Below are 12,668 nucleotides of genomic sequence, written 5' to 3'. Positions count from 1 at the left end.
ATTCTTTCTTCCAGAGGCATCATGATGTTGCTCTCTTCACTCATCATCTCGAATTGTGAGGATCGTGTTCCTTCGTGCTTATCCATTTAACCGGAGTGGTTACATGTCCTTCCTTGTCCCTGGAGCTCTTCATTCATGTCTTTGCAACTCCATGGTTTTCGCAATGTTCCTTGTTCCTCTTTTCTAACGGAGTGTTTTCAACTTCGTTCATCTCCGTTGTATTCTTTTCTCAAAATTGTTTAACCTCCCAAGGTGCATTGGTTTCACTCATTTGTACAAGAAGCAACTAGATTTAACTCTCCTCTTCCTTCCCTGCTTCTCTCCGGTGCCATCCAAGATCTCGGGACAAGATCCTCTTGTATTGGTGGAGTGTTGAAATGCCCCGGATCTAACTTTCCATATTTGTACTCCAACTCTTGCAATTTCCGGCTATGTGATATGATATTTCCTTCGTGGTTGGGTTTTGTCTCGTTTTGCATTTGGTTCATGTTGCATTTCATCATGCTCATCATGTGCATTGTGCTATTAATATTGTTGTGAGGAAGTGTGCATCATTCCAAGGCCATCTCTCTCTAACAATGCATCATTACCTCACCCTCCTCCTATTCCTTTCTTTTTGCAAGTGCCACTTTTCCCTTCTCCATTAATTTTCATCTTTTCCCTACAAATATTAAACCATGCCTACACCATCTCTGTAAATTTGCATCCCATTTGAAGTTGTTTTGGTCAGGTTCAAAAATGACCCAAGTTTGAACTCAATTCAAACTTGTTTTATTTTTCTAACTTGAAAATGCCCAAACGAATTTTATTAAATAGGGCATAAATCCAGGATCATGGGAATATTGTTATATTTCTCAAACTCCTCTCCTTTTCCCCTGCACTTTTCCTGTTGTTTTTTCTGTCTGAAGAAATGGAAAAGGAAAAAGCAGCAGCAGCAGAGCAGCCCAGCAGCAGCAACACCCACCTGGGCCTCGGCCTCCCAGGCCGGCCCATCTGGCCCCACGCCCCGCAGCCCAGCTCACCCACCCGTGCTCTCTCTCCTTGCCTTTTCTCACCCGCGCCTGCGCGTACCCCCTCTAGCCACCTGTGACGTCGCCCCTCGGGTCCCGCCTGTCAGCGCCTCCCTGTAGTGTCTAACCCACCTTTTCCCTCTCCTCTCGCCGTCGCCATGGGGACCGCGAGCGCGAGAGCGTGCGAGCTTTGTCCCGTCGCCCTAGGCCCCTATAAGCTCTCCCTCTTTGCCCTACCTACCCTCTAGGGTTCCCTCTCCCTCTCCCTGCCGCCGCGAGGCCACCGAACCACCAGATCCGCCAATCTCCGCCGTGCCTGAGCACATCTGAGAGCACGGCATCTCCGCCGGCGTGTTCCCCGTCAACTTCCGTCTCGCCGTTCGTGTCCAGCGTCTTCCCCGTAATTAACTACGTTCCCGTTGTTGTCTACGCAGAGCCGAGGGCCTCATCCGCGTCGTCTTCTTCCTCGTCTTCAACTCCGGCCGCCGCTAGTGTTCGATCTCCGTCACCGCCTTCTCCGACCTCCTCTCGAGTAACCAAGCACACCGCCGTGCTTGTGGTGAGCACCCGCATCTCCCCATCCCTTTTCCCCCTCGATTGCATGCTCTAGCCATGTTCACACTGTCCGTCCGAACACGCCGCCGTCGGGCCTCATCTCCGGCGAGTGCCCCGACCTCCTTAGCTCTTTTGTGCATGTCCCTCGTGTTCACCGCGTTGCGTATGCCAGTTACTCGCGCGTAGTAGCTCGCTATGGCCGCCGCCAAGCCGCGTTTGTCTCCTTGTCGCCGCCTCTATTCCTCGTCGCCAGCGTCGACTCCGTCGTCTCCCGGAGCCGTTCGTTGCATGTACGTGTGCGGGATCCTCTGGCGATCCTTTTGCGCCCCTTCGCCGCCCCGCAAGACAACCGGAGCAACTCCGGCGAGACTTCTGCTGCGTTTGCCCATTCCCGGTGCCCTCCCCTTCTTCCTCTGCTCGGGCATCGTGTGGGAGCCCGCGGGCCCCACTGTCCAGCCTCACGCGTCGCCAAGCCCACCTGTCAGCCTCACACCCTCACACACACACCCTCTCACATGACACATGGGACCCAAAGTCCCACCTGTCATCCGCACGCTTCTGTCTCTAGCCAGATCGGGTACCTTGTCCATTTTCGGCCTTTCCAGTTCGGGCCCTTCCTTATCTGGCAAGTCCAGATCGGGACATAGTCCATTTTAGGTTTTTCCATTTATATCAATAGCCATTTTTGGGAGGTTTCAACTTATAACTTTTGTGGTGATTTTTCTATAGCAACCCCCACATATTATATATGTTTTTGGGGTAGAAAAATCCCACCAATCCAGTGGTGCCATTAGTTTTTGCATTTGAGCAAGTTCATGAACATGTCATTTTATATCATGTTACTATTTTGTCATTTTTGTGTGATTTAATTCATGCAGGCCATGAGATTGTTTTGTACATGGATAGCTTCATTTTCATGCCTACTTCATGCTAGATTTTATTCCATGTCATTTGGTGCACTGTGATGAGTTCAACAAGCTTGTAAAGATGCCATCATGAATCTGCATATTGCCATGACATGAATTCTTCTAAGTCTGTTAACAGCCATATCATTTGCCATGTTTGCCTTGATGCTACCATCCTATCTGTGGGTTTTTAGACCAAGTTCAGTAAGGGAGTTTTATCAAGTGCATTTAGTACTATCATGCCATGCCTTTGTTTGCCATGACATGTTCTTGTAGCATATAGTCTGATAGCTGTTAACTTTTGCATTCTTGCCATGCTGTTTTAGACTTGTTCTCGGGGTTTCTAGCAGTAGCTCATTGTTCATGATTTGTAGAGCTTCATGTTTACTTCACTTCCATGTGTTTGTTGTTATGTTGAGTGCTGTATCATAGATTCTTGTTGCTTCTTAAGTGCTATGATGCTGTTAATCGCATATTTGCATCAATCTTATTTTTCTTGTCATTTGCAAACCGTGCATCCGTTTCCGGTGATTCTTATATCGATTTCGACCGAAATCACCTCATATTTCCAGCCGCATACTTGGTTTGCCAAGTTGGTGCCTTGATCATCCTTTTCCTTCCGGAGGACCCATATGCATTGCACATCATACCTTGCATTCCATGCCATGTCTTGCATCATGTTGTTTGTGCATTGCACCATGATTGATTGTTGTTCTGTTGCTTGTCTTCTTGCTTTGGGTAGAGCCGGGAGACGAGTTCGTGAACGAGGAACCTGTTGAGTAAGCTAACGAGGAGCAAGCTTTCGACTAGTCTGAGAACTTTGCAGGCAAGATGACCATTACCCTCGATATCACTTCTATCTTCGCTTGCTAGTTGTTCGTTCTATCGCTATGTTGCGGTACCCACCACTTGTTTATCATGCCTCCCATACTGCCATGTCAAGCCTCTAACCCACCTTCCTAGCAAACCGTTGTTTGGCTAAGTTACCGCTTTTGCTCAGCCCCTCTTATAGCGTTGCTAGTTGCAGGTGCCTTGCAGGTTGTTCCATGTTGGAACATGGATATGTTGGGATATCACAATATGTCTTATTTAATTAATGCATCTATATACTTGGTAAAGGGTGGAAGGCTTGGCCTTTTTCTCGATGTTTTGTTCCACTCTTGCCGTCCTAGTTTCCGTCATACTGGTGTTATGTTCCTTGATTTTGCGTTCCTTAGGCGGTTGGGGTTATGGGACCCCCTTGACAGTTCGCTTTGAATAAAACTCCTCCAGCAAGGCTCAACATTGTTTTTACCATTTGCCTAATAACAACTAAAAACTTGCATAGGGACTTTCCGGACCCCGTGGACTTAATCAACCCCCCAGGCCAGTGCTCCTCATGAGTGTTAGTCCAAACTAGAGCATTGTGCAGGGCCGCCCCTAGGAAACTTGGGGTATTTGGTATATACATGTACACTTCGCTCATCCGGTGTACCCTGAGAACGAGACCGCGCACCTCCTATCAGGCTAGGTCGATGCATCGGGAGGTCTTTCTGGACTTGTTTTACAATTGTCGAAATGTCTTCTAACCGGGATTCCGAGTCTGATCGGGTTGTTTCGGTAGAAGGAATATCCTTCGTTGATCGTGAGAGCTTGTGATGCGCTAAGTTGGGACACTCTTGCAGGGTATAAACTTTCAAGAGCCGTGCCCGCAGTTATGTGGCAGATGGGAATTTGTTACTATCCGGTTGTAGAGAACTTGGCACTTGACTTAATTAAAATGCGCCAACCGTGTGTGTAACCGTGATGGTCTCTTTTCGATGAGGTCCGGGAGGTGAACATGGTGGGGTTATGGTTGAACGTAAGTAGTTCAGGATCACTTCTTGATAACTTCTAGTTTATGATCGTTGCATAGCTTCTATTATTACTCTTATTTTGTGTATGTTAGCCACCATATTTGCTTAGCGCTTGCTGCAGCTCCACCACATAACCATATCCTACCCATAAGCTTAAATAGTCTTGATCTTGCGGGTTTTGAGATTGCTAAGTCCTCGTGACTCACAGATACTACCAAAACAGTTGGAGGTGCCGATGATACCAGTGTTGGTGATGCTACCGAACTCAAGTGGGAGTTGGACGAGGACCTTGGCCATTACTACGTGTCTTTTCCTGATGATCAGTAGTGGAGCCCAGTTGGGACGATCGGGGATCCAGCATTTGTGGTTTATCTTCTTTTCATTTGGATTTGTCCGTAGTCGGACTATGTGTGTATCTTGGATGATGTATGATTTACTTAAGTATTGTGTGAAGTGGCGATTGTAAGCTAACTCTCTTTATCCCTTTCTTGTTCATTACATGGGATTGTGTGAAGATGACCCTTCTTGCGACAAAATCACAATGCGGTTAGGCCTCTATCATGCCTCGACACGTGGGAGATATAGCCGCATCGTGGGCATTACAGATTTGCACCATAGAATTGAAGGTCATAAATTGCTTCAACTCTTCCATAATACTCGGTATCTCCTTCGCCGATAGCAGAGAACAAGAATTTGTAGACTTTCGGTCGGCCATAGATAGCTCTTTGCCATAGGTACGAAAGCGATACCCGTTGATGTCGTATTTGTCAAATGAATGGACCTTATAGTCAAAACCATTAGAGACTTATCTCAATTCGGCGTCCATAAGCTCTGAATTAGCCTACAAGTTTAATACGAAAGGGATTATTGCATTAGCCACAAATTAGACGAAGAAATGAAATTGTCCAGTGGAAATTACCGTTTGTTTGAACCAAGAGATGAAACCAGGATAGCCGCGTCCATGCTTTGCCAGATGCTCATACTCTTTGACGGAATCCTTTTGTATCACCGCTCCATAAGAGAATATGGCGACGTCTCGACTGTATCAAATTTATTCGGGAATAAGAGTAGTTCAAAGGAATTAGAAGTTGCGAAACAATGTATCGAGAACTTACTCGATGTACCGCCACACTTCTGTTAGGTTGGTGAAGATATACAACGAAATGATCTGCCATTCTTCGAAATCCAACATTAAGGAGTTAGAAGCACCGGCTGGTGCGAGATCCCCTTTGAATAGGCTGAGGTTGGATCCACCCTTTTTAGGTTCATTGGCATTGTACCGAGGCTTCGGATTATGCAAATGATGATTATTTGCTTCGTAGTGTGCTGTCACGAAGTTTGCTGCCTCCTCAACAATGAATGCATCAGCCATCGATGCTTCAATTCTACGTTTATTTTTACATTTTGCTCATAGCGTCTTCTGCATCCTCTCAGTGGCGTAGCACCAACGATTCTGCACAGCCCCCCCCCCAATCTTGCCCCGGTTGGGAGATGCAAAATCAAGTGCTGCATTGGATTAAAGAAGCCCGGCAAAAAGATCTTCTCTAACTTGCAGATCAACTCCGGTGCCAACTCTTCAATTTCTTCTAGCAAGCCAGGCGATAGTTCTTTCGCACAGAGAACGTGAAGGAAATAGCTCAGCTTTGCCAGTACTAGCCATTCACCCTCAGGGATGGAGCCACGCAACATCACCAGCATTACCCGCTCAATCCATATGTGCCAATCATGACTCTTGAGACCAAATATCTTCAATTTATCAAGACTCGCTCCCCTCTTTAGATTCGCTGTATACCCATCGGTCAACATCAACTGCTGTTGCACCCACAAGATAATTTCCCTCATATCTGGCCTTCCAAGATTGAAGCATGCCTTTGGCTTCGTCCAGTTCTGCTTTCCTTTCGGTTCTTTCATGTTTTGTAACGGCCTATCACATAGCGCCTCCAGATCGACTCTAGCCTTAGTATTATCCTTTGACTTCCCATCTATGTCGAACAATGTGCCAAAAAGTGCCTTAGCGATATTCCTCTCAGTGTGCATCACGTCGATGTTGTGTGGGCAAAGGAGGTCTTTGAAGTAAGGCAGATCCCACAAGCATGTCTTGTGAGTCCAGGCGTGTTTCGAATTATACCCCTTGAAATACCCTGGACGCTCTGGATCTGGCTCGAGAGCGTTTAAATGATCTAGTGTCTCTTGGCCTGTCAACGCAGGTGGTGCAGAGTTTTTGACAACTCTACCTCTGATGAAGTTCTTCTTGTCTTTCCTGAACTTATGGCTAGGATCCAGGAACTGTCTATGCATGTCGAAGCAAGAAAACTTGCGACCGGCCTGAAGCCAACGAAACTCAATAGCTCCCTTGTATGTGGGCCACGGGAACCTTCCATGGACACACCAGCCAACGAATAGCGCATACGCCGGCAAGTCATGCATCGAGTACATGTACCAGACACACATTATGAAGTTCCGTTTGCTAAAGGCGTCGTATGTCTTGAACCCATTATCCCAGGCTTCTTGCAATTCGTGCTTGAGCGGCTGCATGTACACAATCATATTCTTGCCTGGATAGTTGGGCCCTGGAATTATCAATGTCAGGAAAATGTGCTTTCTTTGCATAATCTGTTCGGGGGGGAGATTGAGAAAGACAAATACGGGCCAACAACTGTATTGGGATGCCGTCAGACCAAACACACTGAACCCATCTGTGCTGATGCCAACTCGAGGATGCCTCGGATCTGCCGCTTTGTCATCATGTTATGCATCGAAGCTCTTCCAGGCTTCACCGTCCGATGTGTGCACCATCATCAGCTTCCCATCTGCATCTAGTTGGGTTCTTTTGCCCGTTTTGTGCTATGTCATCTGTCTTGCCATCTCTTCGACCATGAAAAGACGTTGAAGTCTTGGTACGATTGGCATATACCGAAGAACATTAACAGGGATTTTGGTCTGCGTCTTCTCACCCATACCATTGTCTACCACAACATACCTGGATGACTTGCAAATGGGACAATAGTTCAAGTCCGCATACTGAATCCTAAATAAGACACATCCTTTCTCACAGGGATGTATCTTCTCATAGCGCATCTTAAGAGCACGGAGAATTTTGTCTGACTGGTAGAGGTTTGCAGGTAGTACATGTCCTTTGGGTAGAAAACGTGCAAATATTGTAATAATTGCATCATAGCATTCTCTGCCAAAGTTGAATTGAGCCTTCACAGCCATTATTTGTGAGATGGCATCCAGCTGACAAAGCTCGGTGTGCTCGTGGAGAGGACGTTTTGAAGACTCCAACATTTCATTGAAGGCCTTTGCAGATTCCTCCATCTCATCGTCCGAGTCCCGAGCATCCTCAAAGTCATGCACCATGTCTTGCATCCCGATCCCATGCTCATCGGTGCGACGACGAAGCACCTCAGCTCTGGCACGTTGGGCAGACTCGCCATGAAATGTCCACACCGTATAATCTGGCGTAAAACCCCACTTCTGCAGGTGTTTGCCCATTTCATCCTCTGTCCTCTTGTGCCAATTGTTGCAGCCGTCGCAGGGGCACCATGTTGTCCTCTGGCCATTTGCAAATGCGGCTCTCAGAAACCCCTTGGTTTTTGTTAACCATTCAGTGGTCATGTCTTTCTGACTAGTGTGACCGGTGTACATCCGCGCATCATCAGTCATCTTGCCTAGCTAATGGACACATAAGAAATATATAAATATATATACCCCTTAAGAGTCTTATTCTAATAACACCAGCTTTATTCTGCACATCCCCCACCAGATCGCCGTCGCCCCTCCCCTCCCCTACCACCTTCTACCACGGCAGCGGCCTGGGAGCGCCGCCGCCCCTCCCCTCCCGGCCTTCTTCCGCGGCAGCGGCCTGGAAGCGCCGCCGCCCCTCCCCTCCCGGCCTTCTTCCGCGGCAGCGGCCTGGAAGCGCCGTCGCCCCTCCCCTCCCGGCCTTCTTCAGCGGGGGCGGCCTGGCAGTGATGCCTCCCCTCCCCTCCCCGCTTTCTCCCGTGGCGGTGGCCTGGGAGCGCCGCCGCCCCTCCCCTCCCGGCCTTCTTCCGCGGCAGCGGCCGGCAGCGACGCCGCCCCTCCCCTCCAGCCCTTCTTCCGCGGCAGCGGCCAAGAAGCGCCGCCGCCCATCGCCTCTCGGCCTTCTTCCGCGGCAGCAACCGAGCAATGCCGCCCCCACCAGCACATCGGCCTTCTTCCACGGCAGCAGCTCGGTAGCGCCGCCGCCGAACTCCTCCGGGCCTGCAATTAGCTGTACTTCATTAGATGTGGATTGGTGCTGCCTCGACATCAAACCAATTCGAGCAAGGAAGACTGTGCGCAAGGTTCCTTCATCCACGACATCTTCTTGGATTAAGTCTGCAACGACCTTCAGAGAAAATCCTCCGTCTCCGTTCACCTTGAGCAACGTCCAGACTGCTCATGAACTTCTGAAGGGCAAGTGGACTGCACGGGCGAACGCGGAAGTTGTGCAGACGGACGAGAAGAGAACTTCCTCCTGCAAACGCAAGAAATCACTACAACACGAGGTAAGCAGTACACTTGCTCAACCATATCAGTTTAGTTATTCCAGACAAAGCAGTACATGCAGTCCAGTATGCCTACAAAAACGATGCAGTGCGGTTGCTTCGGTTCGTTGTGGGGGGAAATGCAGTGAACTTGCTCGGTTATGCAGTACGCTTGTGTAGGTTCATTACGGACAACGATGCAGTGCGGTTACTTTAGTTCACATTGCAGGGTGATGCAGTCAACATGCATTAGATTAGCAGTACCATTTGTAGCACATTGCAGTTCGCATGATTCAGTTCATTTTGCTTGACAATGCAGCTCGGTCATTTTGTGTGCAGAAAATGACGTTCAGGAGATACAAAATGCCACGCATAATTGACAACCCAGGGAACAACAACTTTCAGAAGAGTAAAGCTTCTTCTGAAAGAGATACTGGCTGGGTTACCCCTGAGATTCCTCGAGGATTCTTCACGACAACAAACAGGGTGCACTACTCTCCGGAAGAGGATTTTTTCCAGGGAGAAGAGGTGGTCGAGGATGACGGCGATGTCACTTTCATATGGGAGGGCACTCACCTACAGGAGGATGAAGATGACGACGATGAAGATGAGCCAATAACAGTTCACAACCCATAGTATAAGCACGAATTAACTACGTTTGGAAAGCATGTCCGAACAGACAATGATGATGCAGTTGAACACGATGTTGCAGCAGATGATGAATATGATTTTGACTATGATGATGTGCCACCGCTCCTAAATTTTCAAACCAATCCACTGAGACATCGTCACAACACTGGATTACCACAACGTCCACCTGCTGCACCCCAAAACAGAGCTCAGCGTCCACCTGCTGCACTGAAAAACAGAGCTCCAAGCAGAGCTGCTGCATCAACTTCGACACTGCGACCACCAACGGTGCCTCGGTCAAAAGTCAACAGCAGGTACAAATCCTCCTCACTATTGCCGCCACGAGATCCTCAACTACATAGATCTGCTATAACCCCGCCATGTCCAATACAACCCGGCGAGCTGCAAACACCATCGGGTGAACGACTCTACACTCATGTAAGCTTATGTTCTGAAAAATAATAATAATAGTTGCAGTCCATTCAGATAACATTGCAGTGCACACTGATATTTCTTGTGAGGTTTGACCTAGCATCTAATACATTGGATTCTTCTGAAAACTTAGGAACATTGCGAAGCTTTATTAAACTCGTATGCACTCCTCGTATTTAAAAAACAGAACAGAACAAATTATCTCATGGAGCATTGCACTTAATGCAGGATAAAAACATGCCGCTCAACCTCATACCTGCCGCTGGAATGAAGTTCACCACGTACGACAAGGCATGGGACTTTTACAATAATTATGCAAGATGTGCAGGGTTTGGCATACGCAAGAGGGCAAAACACAGGACAAATGCCTACATTGTCTGCTCAAGAGAAGGGACGCACAAGCAGACCGTGTCAGATTATCACCGGAAACGTCAGAAGACATAAAAAAGAATTGACTGCAAGGCAAAGATTAGAGTGAAAAATAGGAAGGATGGGAAATTTGTGATAGAAATGGTTGAACTCAGCCACAATCACAAGATGCTGGAAAGCCCTGGGATGCTTTTGCACATGCGATTGCACAAAAAAGACGATCCTTTGATAGACCAGTTAGTGAAAGACATGCAACTGGACAACCACACACACGCTCAGATGATGTCAACGCTGTCGCGTATGTCCGGTGGTCTGCAGTACATGGGACATACTAGCCGCGACTGGGTAAACAAGTAAGCACATCACAAACCATATCGCTTGAGCATCCTGTCGGTAATTATTTCATGTTTGATGAGATGAGTTTGCATTGCGTTTGAAAATGCAGGAAACAAAAGTTTGCCAGAGAAGAGTCCCAAGATGACGTCAAGAAACTTCTGGATTTCTTCGAGTATATGCAGAAGATAAACCCAGAGTTTTTCTATGATTATGACGTTGATGCAGATAACCGTGTAACAAACGTCTTTTGGGCCAATGCAAGTTGCAAAGGATCGTATGAAGATTTTGGAGACTGCGTTACATTTGACACGACGTATAAAACTAACAAATTCCACATGCCACTGGGAGTCTTCGTGGGAGTGAACCATCATCTACAGAGCACCATATTTGCTGTTGCCCTCGTGCGAGACGAAACAATACCATCGTTCGAGTGGGTTTTCAAAATATTTCTGAGGTGTATAAACAACAAGCCGCCAATCTGCATGCTCACAGGTACAAAAAACAAACAAACAAACAACTGCATACTTATGTTCATTTGGTGCACTTATATTTCTTCCGTATATCTTACACACACACAAACAACTTAATAAAAAACACTGTTTGTGCCTTCTCAGACCAGTGTTCTTTGATGAAGGCAGCATTAAAAACTATCCTCCAAAATACTCTACATAAGTTGTGTCGGTGGCATATCATGAAGAAGTACAAAGACCACCTCGCCTTGTTGTATAAGGCGCACGAGAAACTCAAGGATGACCTCAATGCGGTGCTGAACCACCCACTAATGCCGTCAGAATTTGAACGAGCATGGAAGGACCTCATTCAGAGATACAACTTGCAAGACGATGAAGTGATGATTTCGCTGTGGGATGACAGGCACGAGTGGATCTCGGCTTAATACAAGGAAATTTTATGTGCTCGGATGACTTCCACACAGAGAAGCGAGAGCATGAACCGCATACTGAAGAAAAACTTTGTCAAAGAGAAGCATGATCTCCATTTGTTTGCTCAGCAGGTGCACAAGTGCATTCAGACTAGGAAGGTCGTCGAGCACGCAGAGATAGTAGCAAATGAGGTAAACAAAATGTCAATCAAAAACTGCTAAAAATATATCAACAAAAACAAAGAATTTTTCCATTTCTCTGGTTCATAAAAGTGCATTTTTGATCATGCTCTCAAAGGTAAAGACAACAACCCAGTTTGGGTTCGAAGTTCAGCTATCAAAAGTGTATACAAGGGCAGTGTTTGCAAATTTCAAAGAAACACTCTACCGTAGCACTGCATTCAGAGCAGAACGGTGCCCTGAGAACCCGACAAAGTATCTCGTACACCACTACAACAGATCGGATGCATTTGACTGGGCAAGGCATAATTTCCAAGTGGTCGCCGATGAACAGAAAGGTGTCTACGAATGTGAGTGCAAACTCTGGACACACACAGGTGAGACTCCTATCACAAAAAACTAGCGGAGTCACCCGCGCATTTACGCGGCTAGATTAACTACATATTGGTATATTTGGGATTATTTTTCTTTGCCAACTTTATTTTGCAGTGAGGAAGTGGAGTATTATCTAATTTACTTTTCCACTATTTATGTTTCATATCATTAGATTACAGTGAAAAGGCAAGTACCGATGAAAGATGGTCGGATTATTGAGTGCAGTGTAGTTTGTAGATAAAATTCCTTGGTATGTGAGCTCAGAAGACAGACACAATATAATATATAGACTTCTGTACCAATCTTCATGTTTCCTATCTTTGATCCTCTCCTCATCCCTTGTTATGTATCTTTGCACCAATAAGTCTTTGGAGTTCGAATAATTGGAACTTAAGATGGATGGCTTTTATGTACAGCAAATGTTCTCTTGTTCTTCTCAAATTAAACACTGGTTGTATTCTTAGTTGCCTTGACTTTCTTGACTACCTACAAATGCATCCACACATGCTCATCAACATGACCACTGACCTCTGTATATTGGTATTTGTGCTTAAAGATTTTTTCTCATTCAGTTCCTTCATAGCTTAATCATGTTGACCGTTTCTTTACCGGTTTGCAATATCTTGTCTACAAAACATAAGCCTGCATGC

The 12,668-nt window shown here is 46.7% G+C and overlaps 1 protein-coding gene across 1 annotated transcript; it reads left to right on the top strand.

The window, feature by feature from the left end:
- Positions 1 to 10,547: 10,547 nt before the first annotated feature.
- Positions 10,548 to 11,478, top strand: LOC109760630 (protein FAR1-RELATED SEQUENCE 5-like). The gene is made up of 3 exons (XM_020319443.1): positions 10,548 to 10,600; positions 10,693 to 11,075; positions 11,198 to 11,478. Exons 1-3 carry the CDS (start codon positions 10,548 to 10,550, stop codon positions 11,476 to 11,478), a joined length of 717 nt encoding a protein of 238 aa, XP_020175032.1.
- The last annotated feature ends 1,190 nt before the right edge of the window (positions 11,479 to 12,668 follow it).

Source organism: Aegilops tauschii, chromosome 7 (assembly GCF_002575655.3).
Source record: "Aegilops tauschii subsp. strangulata cultivar AL8/78 chromosome 7, Aet v6.0, whole genome shotgun sequence".
In the NCBI taxonomy this organism is placed as follows: Eukaryota; Viridiplantae; Streptophyta; class Magnoliopsida; order Poales; family Poaceae; genus Aegilops; species Aegilops tauschii.
Note: the sequence above shows the minus strand (reverse complement) of the source record. Positions and strands in the feature narration are given on the sequence as shown.

What these genes read in the sequence shown, in the direction of transcription:
- LOC109760630 (XM_020319443.1), top strand. Translation starts at nt 10,548, where the DNA reads ATGTCCGGTGGTCTGCAGTACATGGGACATACTAGCCGCGACTGGGTA. An exon ending in AGCCGCGACTGGGTAAACAA is followed by an intron (nt 10,601 to 10,692) that starts GTAAGCACATCA and finishes TTGAAAATGCAG; the next exon opens with GAAACAAAAGTTTGCCAGAG. An exon ending in GCCAATCTGCATGCTCACAG is followed by an intron (nt 11,076 to 11,197) that starts GTACAAAAAACA and finishes GTGCCTTCTCAG; the next exon opens with ACCAGTGTTCTTTGATGAAG.